The sequence below is a fragment of the Protopterus annectens genome, chromosome 6.part0 (assembly GCF_019279795.1).
Source record: "Protopterus annectens isolate FY-2018-M chromosome 6.part0, PAN1.0, whole genome shotgun sequence".
Classification (NCBI taxonomy): Eukaryota; Metazoa; Chordata; order Ceratodontiformes; family Protopteridae; genus Protopterus; species Protopterus annectens.
Window position 1 is genome coordinate 1037918147 of NC_056737.1, and position 17815 is coordinate 1037935961.

Sequence of the window (17815 nt, forward strand, 5' to 3'; positions counted from 1 at the left end):
TTCATTTGAGTTTCAGACTTCAAATCCTTCAGAACATGTGTGTTAACACAAATCCCTGGTTATTGTAGCACATTTCTAAAGAGCAAATATGTCAAATATGTCCCTATTTCTGGGTCATTGTCCCTCCATTATGTTGGCCTTTGTCCAGATGTGTTGCACTGGTGATCATGGTGGCATTCTGTGTAAAACCACAGACTGTCAGTGCTCTGATTTAAACAGGATTGCTATCCTTATTCACTTACATGGTTTTCTGGCCGGCAATACTGTTGCCAGCCACGAAACTTCACTTGTTTACATTTAAACTCAGTGCGCGGCATCAATATGCAATGAGCACTGCTGCTCACCACACATCACCATGCACACATGTAAACTCTATGTACACTTTACGCGAAGGCTACACAGAGTTGATTGAATCCCAGTACTTGTCTAACCCCGATCCCATGTAGAAAATGGGAAAAAGGGGGGTTGATGATGATATAAAAATAAGTCCATGTTTGCAGATTGACTGGTTTTATGTCCAGCTTTTGCTCAACAGAACTATCGCAGGTAACCCAAGCTGGATAACTGGACACCATCCATCCATTAGCTTATTGACCCAGGGATGCTAGGCTTTATGGTGTGCACATACTGGCCAGCAAGGGCAGATACCCCTCCCAGTGTTAGCATAGTAACATATATCCCTGGCATAGGTCAAAGTAGACTGGGTCTTCAACCCACTTATCACTGGCAAATGCCCATGCCAGTTATGACAGGATTAGTCAACACAACCAAACTACATAATGACAGTTTTTACACCATCAAGTAGCTAGCCGCATGCAGTTGGTGATCCATGTTTTCCTATCTAGAGGATAGTATGTGATTAGCTGGTTTTAGCTGATTTAGTTGGTTAGTACTAGGCTAATTGCCCTTGTGAGCCATTGTAAGCCAAGCCAATTATCCCTTGTGAGATTCAAACCCTGCACCTTGTGTTTGTAAGGCAAAACACCTTAACCATTAGGCCACCCTCCCAACTGCAGTTGATGCCCAAAACAGTTGGTCTATATAACATTTCCCACTGTCTGCGCAATCTAGAGTCTGTACTGCTGCCCACAACTCCATTGTTTAGTAAGTCTGAGGAAGTAACACTTAGCATGTTTTTTTTTTTTTTTTGTGGGAGGTGGGAGTACCCAGAGAGACACAAGGAGAACATGCAACTCCATACAGGCATTTGTTGGAGATCAGGACTGAATATTGTATGTTGTGCGTAGCATGTTTTATTTATATCCTTTGTAAATAAAACTATGTTAAATCTTGAAAAAAATGATGATTAAGAATGTTTCTATGACCACATTTGAATAGAACTACAACACATGCATGCACAGTGTATGCAATATTGAGGTTTACGATATATTTGATTGTAACCAGTTTGTTAAATGTTTGTTATGGTCAGAAAAAAAAAACAATCATGATTCTTTGTAGTACATGGACCTTTTGTTGCCCTGATGTACTACCAGTTACATGGAGAAGAAAATATAGGATCAAAACATTTTTGCACTTTGAAAGTCACATGAAACGTAATGCTGCAGCACAGGCAGTAGCAGAATCAACCACCATCTTTAGAAGCTGTTAAATATTTCAATCTGCAGCACTTTTTGTGTGGCAGTGCAAAGTGTCTAACAACTTTCAAAGCTGTCGGATATTTCAGAAATTATTTTCTGATAGGTGCTGTATGTTCTGCAGTACAATATTACTGCATAATTGCTGTGACAGCTACATAACAGAAGCTATTACCGCACTTTACTAATGACAGCAAAGTGCACAACAAGCTGATTTTTTGACAGTATTAGAGTACAATTGATACACCCCATGTCACCCCATATGCTACATACATATATGCATATATGTATACAGTAGGGAGACAATTATCCAAACTAACTGGGAGTTATGGGTAGTTCAGATAATCAAACATACATTGAAATGGATAAAAACTGCTAAAATCCTGTTTTTTTTTTTTGCATGTGGGGAATACACTTTTCAACCATTCAGTGATTACAGTGGACGATAAATAATACTTTTTGCACAAGAGTGGGCTACAAGCTCAGAAAACATGCACAAGTGAATATGTATAACGTTTCCGTGTTTGGGCTTTATGATTTTTCCTACCCGAAAACTTTGGAAGGCTGCATTCGAATAGTTGATGCTTCGATTAATCGATGTTTGGATAATCAACTCTCTACTGTACATATGTATAGGTGTGTGTGTGTATGTGTGTATATATAATAATGTATATATATATATATATATATATATATATGTATATATATATATATATATATATATATATATATATATATATGTGTGTGTGTGTGTGTATATATATATATATATATATATATATATGTGTGTGTATATATATATATATATATATATATATATATATATATATATATATATATATATATATATGCATATGCGTGTGTGTGTGCATGTGTTTATATATACTTACAAACACTTATGCACACATACAAAGACACAAATATATCAAGGACAAGCAGATGTAGCTAAAATACAAAGATTTTAATATGTTTTAAAATGCATACATATGACTAAATGCATCAGATCACTTTGATTCTTTGTGTGTTACTAGTAGAACTTCTGTTGCATAATTTTACTATATCTAGTTATGACTTTATGAATGCACCATGGCACATAACATGGCATGGAATATGGTCGATGAAAACAATAGTTTTAAAACTGCAGTAATACAGTTAAAAGTACCATTTCATAATGTCTCTCTCTCTCTTTCAGAATAAAAGTAAACTAACTACATATGTCATTGCCTCAGGCATACAGTATGGAATGGAGGAAGATATGTTGCATTTATTCTTTAAGGTAATTACAATTTTGGTGCTTTTATCATAAGTATTTTAATTCACAATGAACATTTCTTCCCTAGGCTTGTATAAAATACTAAAATAAAGCTTTTTTCATAAAAAGACAATTGTGTTTTCTGTGTCATTGTGAATTCTACTAATCCATGTTTTTCTTATACAGAAGTACAGGCTGCAGTAATGCTAGACGTCCCTGTTGTGCTTACTCATCTTGTTTGTTTGAAGCTTATATTTTCATGTTGAAATGATTTATGTATAACCGTGTTTCTTCCTCCTTTGCAGATCATGTATCTGTATATAAATTTTTACAACAAAAACATTTTTATCAGTAATTAAGTTGAAAGTCTGATTACACAGTATCAGAATATGTATTTTTGCTGTATGAGCGTTCTCTTACTTCTTTTGTAATACTTGAGTTGGAAGTGTCCTGGCTAAACTCTAGAACAAGAATAAAAAAAAATAGCAAAAAAAAAAAAACAGGAAAGAAATGTTATAGAACATGACATGAGATTCATTGTAAGGATCATTACCGCAGGAAATCATAACATGATTGGGAATTAGCAGAAGCCAAATGTCAGTCTTCCAACCAGATCATTCAACATTCAGGTATCCCCAACAGTCTTATGCATACAGAATTAATGCAGTATCATCACAGATACGTTGAACACGAGTCACTCAGAATTCTTCAGCCATTTAAAGAGTTTGAATATGTCTAAGCTGGCATCTTTTAGAGATCACTTCATTATTTTATTGTGTAAATGTGAAACAGTAATATTTACTCCATGAGAAGGGATGAGTACAGTTAAAGTATGTTTGCAGATATTAACACCAACAAATTATCTATGCATTTTATCAGAAGCTGTTAAAAGAGGAAGGATTCTGGACTTTGTCAACCCGCTTAGAGTCTTAATGTGTTATCAGATTTTGTTTTCCTGATGTAACTCTCATACCAAGTGTTGCTGTTACATACTATTAGTGTTTATTATTACACCGTGTCAGTTTCCTGCTTGAGACAGCTGATGCTCTTACAGGAGAAGATGGGCTTTGACAGGTTCTTCAGTTTTGCATTCAGGATAGTTTTAAACACTACTGCTATGTGTAATTCTTACCCATGGATTCAGAAAGAATCCCACTGCCGGCAGTCAGAGCTGTGTCCAAAAGTGACTATTTCCATAATCCTGGAAAATGCAGTTCAGAGACATGATACACACAATGAGAAAGGAACTCATTATGGGTTAATTTGCATGTGTGTAAATTACCACAAGTGCAACTCAGCACTTTTCTGCAATAAGCACTCTGGAGGCCCATGCATCGTGTTGGCACAAGAACCTCATATTCACTTTCCCACACACATTCAAACACACACACACACACACACACACACACACACACACACACACACACACACACGCACCGATGTACCTCTTACCTGTTCCTGAACTTTTATCCTTGCCCTCATAAATCACAGATCCTTACAGTCAGTCAATAATGACAGACATTAGAGTTTTATTATTTTTGTTTAAAAAGTGCATTGAGATGCTAGACCTGTTGCTGTATTAACTTTTTAAGTGAGTCCAACTAATTGTTTACGATTTCTTCCTGGTGTCATATCGTGTTCCTCCCAGCTTTGTCTCAAAGCCTTAGCATGGCCCTATGTAGATATGGTGCTCCTCTCTTACATGGACACCCCCTATCACTCTCAATTATTCTTGATTTTGCAGAATGCTCCTAATGTTGCCTCTTATATGTGCTCTGTCCTTTGTAAGTGAAGGACTGTTGCAATCAATGAATGCCAGACATTTGATTTTCATACTTATAGTGTGAAAAATACAGCTTAACACTAACTCTCCTCACTTAGTATAGAGGAATGAGGCTCCTGCTTGACAAGCAGCTTTTTGGCCAAGGGTGCACGATTTGAGAATTCCTTCATTTTACTTTAACATCTTTTATTTTGTCAAAGGCTTAAGGCAATATATTAGGAATATACAGTGGATATAAAAAGTTTACACACCCCTGTTAAAATGCCAGGGTTTTGTGATATAAAACAATGAGACCACAATAAATCATTTCAAAACTTTTCCCACCTTTAATGTGACCTATAACTTGTACAATTCAATTGAAAAACAAACAAATCTGTTAGGGGAAAAATATAAAAAATAAAAAAAACATACAATATGCTGGTTGCATAAGTGTGCACACCCTTAAACTAATACTTTGTTGAAACACCTTTTGATTTAATTACAGCATTCAGTCTTCTTGGGTACATACCTGCCATCAATTAAAGAGACTCTGATTAACCCCAAATAAAGTTCAGCTGTCCTAGTAATATTTTCCTGACATTTACTCAGTTGCCTGCTGCAGCAAAAGCCATGTTTTGCAGAGAGCTTATAAAGCATCACTCATTGCTGAAAGATATCAGTCAGGACAAGGGTACAAAACATTCCACAGCATTGGATATACCATGGAACACACTGAAGGCAAAAAGTGGAGAAAATATGGGACAACAGTGACATTGCAAAGAACTGGACGGCCCTCCAAAACTGATGAAATTACAAGACAAAACCTGGTCAGGAGGGCTGCTAAGAGACCTACAGCAACACTGAAAGAGTTGCAGGAATTTCTGGCAAATACTGGTTGTGTACTTCATATGACAGCAACCTCCCATATTGTCCATATGTCTGGACTATGGGGTAGGGTTGCAAGATGGAAGCCTTTTCTTACACAGAAAAACATCCAGGCCCAGCTAAAATTTGCAAAATAATACATCAAGTCTCCCAAAAGCATGTGGGAAAATGTGTTATGGTCTGATAAGACCAAGGTTAAACTTTTTGGCGACAATTACAAAAGGTACATTTGGCACAAAAACAACACTTCGCATTACCAAAAGAACACTATCCCCACAGTGAAACATGGTGGTGGCAGTATCATGCTTTGGGGTTACTTTTCTTCAGCTGAAACTGGAGCTTTAGTCAAGGTGGAAGGAATTATGAACAGTTCCAAATACCAATCACTTTTGGCCCAAAACCTTCAGGCGTCTTGCTAGAAAGCTGAAGATGAGGAGGGATTTCACCTTTCAACACTACAGTGACCCCAAGCAATCATTCAGATCAACAAAAGAATGGCTTCACCAGAAGAAAATTAAAGTTTTGGAATGGCAGAGCCAGAGCCTAGACCTAAATCCAATAGAAAATCTGTGGGGTGACCTAAAAAGGGCTGTGCACAAGAGATGCCCTTGCAATCTGACAGATTTGGAGCGCTTTTCAAGGAAGAGTGGGCATATATTGCCAGGTCAAGATGTTCCATGCTGATAGACTCCTAGCTAAGAAAACTAAATGTTGTAATTAAATCAAAAGGTGCTTCAACAAAGTCTTAGTTTAAGGGTGTGCACACACAACAAAGTATTAGTTTAAGGGTGTGCACACTTACGCAACCAGCATATTGTACTTTTTTATTTTTTATATTCTATCTCCCTAACAGATTTGTTTGTTTTTCAATTGAATTGTACAGATTATAGGTCACATTAAAGGTGGGAAAAGTTTTGAAATTATTTATTGTAGTCTCATTTTTTTATATCACAAAAACCTGGCATTTTAACATGAGTGTGTAAACTTTTTATATCCACTGTATGTGGTACCTAGTGGTGTTGCAGAGAACTACCACTCTGCTAAGGAGCTAGAGTGTAGGCTGAGGGTACACGGTTTGAAACTGCCCCTATTTATATTAACTTGCCCCTTTTTTATCAAACAGTTAAGATAATATGTAAGAATATCCTGATCTCTAGTGTTAATGCAGGGGACTAAAGTTCTGCTAAAGAGCTTTGTGAGTGCTGAGGGTACAAGTTTTGAATATTTTTAAGTGCCTTTATAGAATGATATAAAGAGTATCCATAGTAACAAATGCTCTCTACCCCATGCCTTTTTGTGTTGCAGAACTTGTTCTGTTACCATTGTAAATGTCTTTAGGGCACAGTATATCCCTGGTGTTGCGTACTCCACCTGCCCCACATCTTTTGTGCTGCTAAACGTGTTCTGTTACCATTGTAAATGTCTTTAGGGCATAGTATATCCCTGGTGTTGCGTACTCCACCTGCCCCACATCTTTTGTGCTGCTAAACTTGTTCTGTTACCATTGTAAATGTCTTTAGGGCACAGTATATCCCTGGTGTTATGTACTCCACCTGCCCCACATCTTTCGTGCTGCTAAACTTGTTCTGTTACCATTGTAAATGTCTTTAGTGCACAGTATATCCCTGGTGTTGCGTACTCCACCTGCCCCACATCTTTCGTGCTGCTAAACTTGTTCTGTTACCATTGTAAATGTCTTTAGGGCACAGTATATCCCTGGTGTTGCGTACTCCACCAGCCCCACATCTTTTGTGCTGCTAAACTTGTTCTGTTACCATTGTAAATGTCTTTAGGGCACAGTATATCCCTGGTGTTGCATACTCCACCTGCCCCACATCTTTCTTGCTGCTAAACTTGTTCTGTTACCATTGTAAATGTCTTTAGGGCACAGTATATCCCTGGTGTTGCATAGTCCACCTGCCCCACATCTTTCGTGCTGCTAAACTTGTTCTGTTACCATTGTAAATGTCTTTAGGGCACAGTATATCCCTGATGTTGAGTACTCCACCTGCCCCACATCTTTCGTGCTGCTAACCTTGTTCTGTTACCATTGTAAATGTCTTTAGGGCACAGTATATCCCTGGTGTTGCGTACTCCACCTGCCCCACATCTTTCGTGCTGCTAAACTTGTTCTGTTACCATTGTAAATGTCTTTAGGGCACAGTATATCCCTGGTGTTGCGTACTCCACCTGCCCCACATCTTTCGTGCTGCTAACCTTGTTCTGTTACCATTGTAAATGTCTTTAGGGCACAGTATATCCCTGGTGTTGAGTACTCCACCTGCCCACATCTTTCGTGCTGCTAACCTTGTTCTGTTACCATTGTAGATGTCTTTAGGGCACAGTATATCCCTGGTGTTGCGTACTCCACCTGCCCCACATCTTTCGTGCTGCTAAACTTGTTCTGTTACCATTGTAAATGTCTTTAGGGCACAGTATATCCCTGGTGTTGCATACTCCACCTGCCCCACATCTTTCGTGCTGCTAACCTTGTTCTGTTACCATTGTAAATGTCTTTAGGGCACAGTATATCCCTGGTGTTGAGTACTCCACCTGCCCCACATCTTTCGTGCTGCTAACCTTGTTCTGTTACCATTGTAAATGTCTTTAGGGCACAGTATATCCCTGGTGTTGAGTACTCCAACTGCCCCACATCTTTCGAGCTGCTAAACTTGTTCTGTTACCATTGTAAATGTCTTTAGGGCACAGTATATCCCTGGTGTTGCGTACTCCACCTGCCCCACATCTTTCGTGCTGCTAAACTTGTTCTGTTACCATTGTAAATGTCTTTAGGGCACAGTATATCCCTGGTGTTGAGTACTCCACCTGCCCCACATCTTTCGTGCTGCTAACCTTGTTCTGTTACCATTGTAAATGTCTTTAGGGCACAGTATATCCCTGGTGTTGCGTACTCCACCTGCCCCACATCTTTCGTGCTGCTAAACTTGTTCTGTTACCATTGTAAATGTCTTTAGGGCACAATATATCCCTGGTGTTGCGTACTCCACCTACCCCACATCTTTCGTGCTGCTAACCTTGTTCTGTTACCATTGTAAATGTCTTTAGGGCACAGTATATCCCTGGTGTTGAGTACTCCAAATGCCCCACATCTTTCGTGCTGCTAAACTTGTTCTGTTACCATTGTAAATGTCTTTAGGGCACAGTATATCCCTGGTGTTGCATACTCCACCTGCCCCACATCTTTCGTGCTGCTAGCCTTGTTCTGTTACCATTGTAAATGCCTTTAGGGCACAGTATACCCCTGGTGTTGCGTACTCCACCTGCCCCACATTTTTCGTGCTGCTAACCTTGTTCTGTTACCATTGTAAATGTCTTTAGGGCACAGTATATCCCTGGTGTTGAGTACTCCACCTGCCCCACATCTTTCGTGCTGCTAACCTTGTTCTGTTACCATTGTAAATGTCTTTAGGGCACAGTATATCCCTGGTGTTGCGTACTCCACCTGCCCCACATCTTTTGTGCTGCTAACCTTGTTCTGTTACCATTGTAAATGTCTTTAGGGCACAGTATATCCCTGGTGTTGAGTACTCCACCTGCCCCACATCTTTCGTGCTGCTAATCTTGTTCTGTTACCATTGTAAATGTCTTTAGGGCACAGTATATCCCTGGTGTTGCATACTCCACCTGCCCCACATCTTTCGTGCTGCTAAACTTGTTCTGTTACCATTGTAAATTTCTTTAGGGCACAGTATATCCCTGGTGTTGCGTACTCCATCTGCCCCACATCTTTCGTGCTGCTAAACTTGTTCTGTTACCATTATAAATGTCTTTAGGGCACAGTATATCCCTGGTGTTGCATACTCCACCTGCCCCACATCTTTCTTGCTGCTAACCTTGTTCTGTTACCTTTTTAAGTACCTTTAGAGAGTGATATGAAGAATATCACTGGTGTCAAGTGTCCCCCAGTATTGTAGGATATGCTCAATAGTCCTAGATGATTGTGAAGGAATGACAGACCCCCCCTCACACGCACACACACACATTAACATATCCGTACACACACGCACACACACACACACACACACACACACACACACACACACACACACACACACATCTATGCACACACAGTTCCCTTACCTGATTGCACACACATACACACTCACCAGTTCACTCATACAGAAACACACCCACACTCACAGCTCCCTCACCTGATTGCACTCATGGACACACTTACCCATTCACCTATACACAGACACACACCTACGTTGCCTATTCCTAATTAACCCCCTACCATGACCACCCAAACAGATGCACTCATCTCTCTGCATAGATTCATACACACACACGCACACACACACACACACACACACACACACACACACACACACACACACACACACACACACACACACACACACACACAGAGACTCACACAACCTCCACTACTATTGTGCTGCTAAACTCTAACACAGCGTCAGTCATTTAAGTATAATGGATGAATGCAAAACTTTTGGCCATGTTCTTTAACACAGCCGGCTGAGGTAACTTATGCAGCCATGTGATTCTCTGAATCACTCTGCTACATAAATGCCTTACTGCAGGCATTTCTGGGGAGAGAGCACATGGCCAATTAGTATAGTTCACTCCCCTGGAATGCCTCGTAAGCACTTGTAGCAGGACACAGAGGCAGTCCACCATGGTGCTGCACTTCCTTACACTGCAACACTGTGGTAGGGTTGTCTCTCTGAACCAGAAATGGTTATCACAGGGGGTAAAATGGGCTTACTCCTTGGGGTAACCTCTCTGAATTCCACTCTTATTTTGTGCCATTGGCAATCACTTGTCACCAATTTCAGACAGAGTTCCGTAGTTTGATTGCCTTTCAGATTTTAGCATTTCTACTTTTGTACCTGCTTTCAGTAACATTTTGTACTGCTTTGAACCTGAGGTTTATTTGCAACTGTAAACCATTATTTTGTTTTCACTTTTTGTATGGTAAAATGGTTTACTGTTGTAAAAATAAATTTCATTAAAGTATCACTCAGGATGACACAGAAGGACTTATGGTATCAAGTACTTGTCATTCAGATGTTGAAAGACTACTGTTTCTGTTCAGATTACCAGTTGAGAACAGTTTCTGAATGCAAATAGGGAGCCAAGAACTTTCATTAGAACATTTTTCCTCCTTGAGTGGAATTTGAATATAGGAAGTGCAGTAATGTTTTGCTGTTAATGAGGTCTAATCAGTTAAAAAAAAAAAAAAGTATTCACCAAAGTGTTCCATCTGTGTTGTCCATTTTCATTCTTCCTCAACAGTTGAGTTTGGATCTCACCCTCGGATCTGACTCTGCTGTTATTTTCAGTTCGTGGCTACTAACAAACACTCGAGTTCCTCTCTTTTCCATAATGCTCTACCCCCTAACATGCTTCAGATCTTGTTTGCTGGCTTATAGTGTCAAAAGAAATATTAACATCTTGGTAACAGAAAACCATATCTGGAGCTCAAAATAAGGAACAATGACTCCCTTACAAGGTCTCACTGTTCCAGAAGTCATAAGTTCAAAGGCAGGGGGCTGGTGGGAGGCGAGCTGAGGAAGAATAAAAATGGATAACACAGATGGAATGTTATTTTGAGTACATAACTTTTTATCTGATGATGTTAGTTTTCATTCATTCCTCCATCTACCTGAAATAATGAGAGGACTCTTAAGGAAGGATATTTCTGAGGACACGTGAGCCAAAAGCTGCTCTTCCCCTCGAGACCAGATCCAATTTATAATGAGTAATAAAGGTATGAGGATTAGCCCAAGTAGTAGCCACACATATATTATCAATGGAAGCCCTGGATAAAAATAATAGTGATGTTGCCATGGACCTAGTTGAATGGGCTGTCAAAGGTTTTGGTAAGGAAAGTCTCAATTTAATATTGACAAAGGATATACAATCAGTCAGCTATCTCGCTAAGGTTACCTTTGTGACTCACTTGGTTATTTTGGAGTTTGCAAAGAAGACAAACAATTGATCTGTTTTTCTGAAATTTTTTGTTCTATGTAAGTAAAATCACAATTGCCTATTTAGCATCCAGTAAATGTAACATATTTTACATTTGCTTGTAAAATTTGGAAAGAAAACTGGCAGATTAAAGGACAACAACACGATTCTGTTATTAAATGCTCAACTTCTCTGTCCTTTTCCCCCCTATTTACTGCCCTGCTCTGAATAAACAACAACAGCATTTAAAATATTTTAAATTGACTGTTTCTCTATTACTGTACTGTGATGGTTTCTCTTTCAAAAAAATTTTTATTCTGCCCTGGAAAAGCTTCCTGCAGTCTCCAATTCATTGACGTCATCAAGGCCACTGACTACAGGTAGTTTTCGGTCCAATTCCCTCCCCAAACTGATATCACCACGACCATCCTAAAAACCCACCCATGCTGTGATGTCACATCTCCCTGGTTCTTCTCCTTCCCATACAGAAAGTAAAGGCTAGAACAAGGAAGCAGTACATGAATCAAGTCTCCTGCTGTGAGCTGTTAATCACAGCAGGTAACAGTTCCAATTACCTTTAGCACTTTGACAGCGAGGGAAGATAGGTGTGAAGGGGATGGGAGTTGAGTCAAAGTAGTACAATTCAGGCTTCACAAAAGACTGCAGTTTAGCCATTCTAAAAAGAAGCAGCAGTAAAAAGCACTTTGAAAGTCTGTTTTGTGGCATTTGCACTGTTTTAAGTAGTCATTGAACGGCATGGAATGTTACTTAAAACTAACTGTCTGAAAGACAGCAGTGTATGCATGTAAAATCAATGCAGTGACAGTAGCTTTAGGAAGAACGAGGCCTGTGTGATGTAATTCTTTAGAAACAGCACTGCATTGTGGGATACCTAGAGGCAGACTAAACAATCAGAATTACTTCAAGATGCCAGACCCTATGCCGTCAGACTCAGAAGTTATGTATAAAAATATTTAAAAACCTGTGAATAGTTCCAGAGTGGTATTAAAACATAGGAAACACCAAATCATGATGAAATAAAACATGTTTTTTGAGTCTGTGGGTGTGGTTCTCCTTTAATAGACTGGTTGATGTTTGATTCTTACACCACGTTAGGAAGGAAGGAAGAATTGGTTTTAAAGTCACCCTATCCTTTTGAAATACTAAGTAAGGAGGTTTAGAGGACAGTGCTTGAAGTTCTGACAGTCTTCTAGGAGAGGTGATGGCTACCAAAAATATATTTTTCCAGGTCAATTTTAGCTCGCATTTAGCTGCTGGTTCAAAAGGAGGATTAATTAAGGCCTGTAATACCAAATGTAAGTTCCATGGTGGAGTTGGATCCTTATAAGGGGGTCTCAAAAGAAGGGTACCTCTCAAAAAGACCTTACAAAGTTTAGGTGAAGCCAAGGAGTAGTTTTCAATCCCAATGCGAAAATTAGAAATGGCAGCTAGTTGTACCCTAATAGTAGAGGAGTTGGCTCCTTCATTGAATATTGGGCACTATGCACTGGTGCTGAAAACGGGTCAGTATGTTTCTGTTGCACCCAAAAAATAAATCTCTTCCATTTACTTTTGTAAAGTCTCCTTGTGGAAGCTTTGTGGGAAGACAAAAGTATATGATGAACAGGGAGAAGAGAGTGTATGCTCATGCTGCCATTTTTGGGTTTGAGATACCCGGGTGAATCATTCCTGTCAGGTAAGACAGAAGGTGTGAAATTGGATCCACAATCCAAGGAGGGTAGACTAGATGAGGCCAAAGAAGGGGAAACCAAATTTGTCGAGGCCAGTAAGGGGCACTGAGGATGACTTTGCTTTTCAACCGGGATGGATTTTGTAGAAATTTGAGGATTAATGGAATTGGGGGATAAGCACAGAGAGGATTTGGGGCCAATCATATAGGTGAGTGTCTCTTGGCATCTCCCCTGTCCAGGAGAATTAGGTCAAAAAATCTGCTGCACGTGTTTAGGGTAGATGCAAATAGGTTGCAGCATGGCTGGCCATGTTGCTGAAAAATCATTTCAGCCACTTAATAGTTGAGAGACCACTGGTGAGGTAGTAGAATGGACCTGCTCAACTTATCCTCTATCATGTTGGATTTCCCTGGGATGTGTGCTGCTATCAGAAATTGGTTGGAAGAGATCGCCCATTACGAAACTGTGAGAAATTCTTGACACAAGGAGTAAGATCTGGTTCTTTTTTTGATGATGTACCAAACCATGGACATATTGTCTGTCTGAGTTGCAATTGACCCGAAAGGGAGAGAGTCTTGGAATGCCTGCAGTGCTAAGAACACTCCTTTATTTCCAGGCCATTGATATGCATATTGGCCTGTTTGGAAGACCATATGCCTTGGACTGTTTTTCTAAGGAAGTGCCCTCCCCACCCAAACTAGGATGGGTCCATGTTCACTATGGCCTTGGGTTGAGGAAGAATGAATTGACAGCCTTCCACTACCAAAGATATCTTTTGCATGCTTGTGTAATTCTTATCTGAGTGGACATATGGTGATGAAGAATGGAACACTGAATTGCTAACATTGATTGAAGAATCCTCATATGAAATCTTCCTAGGGGAACTAGAACTATCGCCACAGACATTGATTCCAAGGCTTGTAAAATCAATCAGGTTGAAATCGAGGAATTTTGAATGATCTTTCTGACCTGGAATTGGATAGTCTATATTCTTGGAATAGGAAGAGATGCTGTCACAGATGCTGTGTTCAGAATTGCTCCTATGAATTCTATTGTCTCAGATGGCTCTAACTGAGTTTTTTTGTAATTTATGGTAATCTTGAATTGAGAAAGTCTGGAGTACCTGGTCTCGAGCTGTTATCAGTAGATGCCTGGTCTGAGCAGTTATGAGCCAGTCATCCAAGTATGGAAACACTCAAAACACTTGCAGTCTCAAGTGAGCTGCTATCACTGCCATGCATTTGGTGAACACCCTGGCGGTTTTGGTGAGGCCAAAGTGCAGTGATTTGAACTGGTAAGGACTGGCTCCCAGCCAGATGTGTAAATACCTTCTGGATTGTCTGTTCATTTTTATGTGATAGTATGCATCCTGAAGGTCTGTGGAGAACATCCAGTCATCCTTATACAAAAAAGGCAGAATAGACTGAACCATAACCATTTGGAACTTAGTGTACTTAACTGATATGTTCAGACTGTTGAGATCCAAAATCAGTCTCCAGTCCCCTGTTTTCTTTGGCACTAAAAAAAGTCTGAGTAGGTTCTGGATTCTATCTGGTCTGGTGAGACCTCTTGGATGACTCTTTTTTTCTAGCAGCTTTTCTATTTCTAGTGTTGCTGATTTCCTCTGACTGGGTGGAACATTGGGAATTTTGCATACAAGTGGAGGTGATAGGGAAAAGAGAATTATGTAACATGTGGAAATAATCCTCTGCACCCATGTATCTTTTGTAATGTTAGCCAGGCCCTGTGGTGCAGAGGTGGACAATCAGGCCTCCTTTCAGGAGCACTGGTAGGGTCTGTCAGAGAAGGAATCTCTGGACCCCTGCTTCTGCAGGCCTCCTTTGCCACATGAGCAGAGTCTTAAATTCGAGTTCCCCCCTCTGCTCCTGGGGGAACTGTCTCCACTTGGATCTTGGAAAGGACCCTCGGACTTCCTGAACCACATTTTCTGACCTCCTCATTGATTCTTGGAAAAGGTCCTTTGAAGGGTCAAAAACATACTCCCACTGCAGAGAGGGTCTTTCCATCTTGCTTGAACCTGGGGGTCCTTTGAGGGGTGAAAACATACTCCCACTGCAGAGGGTCTTTCCATCTTGCTTGAACCTGGGGAATATGTCTTTTACCTTAGGGCCAAACAAAGAGTACCGTCAAAAGGTACATTTATGAAGGAAGATGTGAAGGGCTCTGCAAAATTACACAAGCACATCTAGGCATGTCTCCTAATGGAAATGCCTGAACTTGCAGCCCTTGAAGTACCTTCAGCCACATATGAAATGAGCCTCATGGACAAATTATTAGCCAATTGTGAGGCCACAAAAGTCTGAACCTCAGAAGAAGTGGTCCTGTTAGGAGATTTGGAGAGTTCCTTAATCAAATCCCTCTACAGTCTAGTGAACTGTGCCAAATGTTTCAGCGATCTGAGTGCAAATGTTGCTGAAGCATAAACACAATTCCCAAATCTGTCCAACACCATTGTCCCCATTAGTTGGATGGACAGTAGAACTCTGTTCCACAAGTCCCTTCTTGGTGACCACCGCCACAATAACTGCATCTACCATTACTCCCTTGCTCTAAAATTCCTTTCCTTGAGATGGTGCCAAAATCTGGTCTGGTATCTTGAGGATCAGCTCAACCATGCCTGGTTCCTTCCACTTCCATTTAGAGATCAAGTCACTGAGCTTATCAGTGGGCAGAGTCACCCAAGAGGTGGACGGGCCAGACCCAAAGGCCTCCAAGAATAAAAATTTGTTTTGAAAAGGGTTATTGGTAGGTTGGTAGACCAACCACCCCTCTGCTTTTTATCTACAGCATCATGGTGGTTCCTTACAACTTTGTATTTTCTGCTTAAGGATCTATAGGATGGCTCCAAATGAGATGCCATTGGGTGGTGATCTTGGGGACACTCCCCCCTCATCAAAATCAGTATCTTCAGTTACCAATTTCTGAGAGGAGTCTAAATGCCTCCTCTTGCACTTTCTCTTTCTAGAGACTTCTTCAATGGGGTGCTCCACAGAAGGATCAGAAGAAATAGTAATACCCTGCTGGGTAGCCTACAGACTTTGGGTTGGCTGTCCCTGTGAAGTAGAGTGATGAGGCTCAAGGTGCAGAGACATATGGGATCCAGAGGGGAAATCTGAGGGGGAGGAACTGCCCATCCTGCAGAAACAGAAAACACTCTGTCCAGTACCTCAAAAGCAGAATGTTCTGTGGAGAATTAAGTTGATGGAGCAGAGAAGCCAAGCTTCCATCCCATCAGCTACCCCTGCCCCGAAAGCAGTCCACCAGAGGCAGAGGTCAGAGCTGAACTATCCAATGCCGAAGCTCTGAGGGGCAGAGACAACTCCGATAACTTTGGAGTTAACTCAAACACCTTGGATCCAACAGGGATGCTTCGGCTCCAAGAGTCATCTGGCTCTGACACAATCAAGCTAGTGCACTCAAAGATGGCCTCAGAACCGAAGATACTATGATCTTCGGATCTGACCCAGATGGTTCCAGAAAACGTGGATCCAAGGGCTCCAAAACCATGAGTCATTTTGGAGAAGGAGCCAAGATTGGGGGTGTAGAACTGTGGAGGGCTTCCTGACCCAAAGGTGTAGGAGCTGGAAGAACTCCCATCTGAATCTGGACCAGGAGAGAAACATGCTTTGCCAGACTTCTGGATGAATGAGATGATGCCACAGAGGAAGACCTGGAATACTGGTGAGACTCTAAATATGGAGACAGGTCCCCAGAGGGTACTGGATCAATGGAGGGAGAATATTTGGTCCTAGGTAAAGGCTTCAGATCCAATAATACAGGATCTGAGGAAGCTGATTTCATGTCTGACACCAGCTTCAGTGAAGGAGCAGTCTTTGGATCTGACTTTTTATGTTTCTTTCTTGGAGGCTCCACCACTGGATCCAAGGAAGGAGTGGAGAAGCCTGATGGATCTGAAGGCTTTCTGGATTGTTCCTTAGGTACAGGTTTGGGGGGGGGTGAGCCCCAAATAAAGTCTCTGAGAAGGTTGAAGGAAGCAAGCCTTTTAAAATTAGCTTATCCTTAGAGTCCACAATGGCACAATCGTTTTGAAGATTCTCATAGCCTAGACAATAAACGCACAAGGCATGAGCCTCAGAGAGCAGTAACTTATGACTGCACTTCTGGCACTTTTTAAAACCATATGGTTTTTCAGACATTTTTATAGGTAGGAGAAAAAGAAAAACAAATCTTTTTTTGTAGATTGAAAAGGAAAAAGGAAAGGAGATACCAACAATGATTTTGGAGGCTACACTAGTGTGTAAAAGGAGATAGCGAGAGAAAAAATTACCAACAATGGTAAAAAGAATTACACTAAAGTGTATTAAGAGAGGAAATATATAAATTATAGAAGAAAGTAATTAGTGAAATAATAATATAACAATTTATTTCTAATTTTGAGCAGTAAGCTTGAGAGCTCAGAGTGAATACCTTTGAATTCAGAAGTGGCAAATCAGATCTGAGGTATATTAAGGGATAGAACATTACAGGTAAAGGAAGAGCATGAGAGTTTGTTAGTAGCCACGAGCTGAAAATAACGTCCGGGTCGGATCTGAACCCAATTGTTGAGGAATGACAACATCAGATCACATTATTTTTTTGTAAAGCACAAGCTTAAAGCTGGGCAGTTTCATTCCATAGCAATTATAAATTAGGT

General features: G+C 40.5%; 1 protein-coding gene across 1 annotated transcript in view; it reads left to right on the forward strand.

The window, feature by feature from the left end:
- AK7 (adenylate kinase 7) overlaps positions 1-17815 on the forward strand; it is a 1289119-nt gene that overhangs the window by 379366 nt on the left and 891938 nt on the right. The window contains exon 6 of the mRNA XM_044074647.1: positions 2788-2871. Within this exon, the coding sequence (XP_043930582.1) occupies positions 2788-2871 (84 nt within the window). The remainder of the gene's footprint in view (positions 1-2787; positions 2872-17815) is intronic.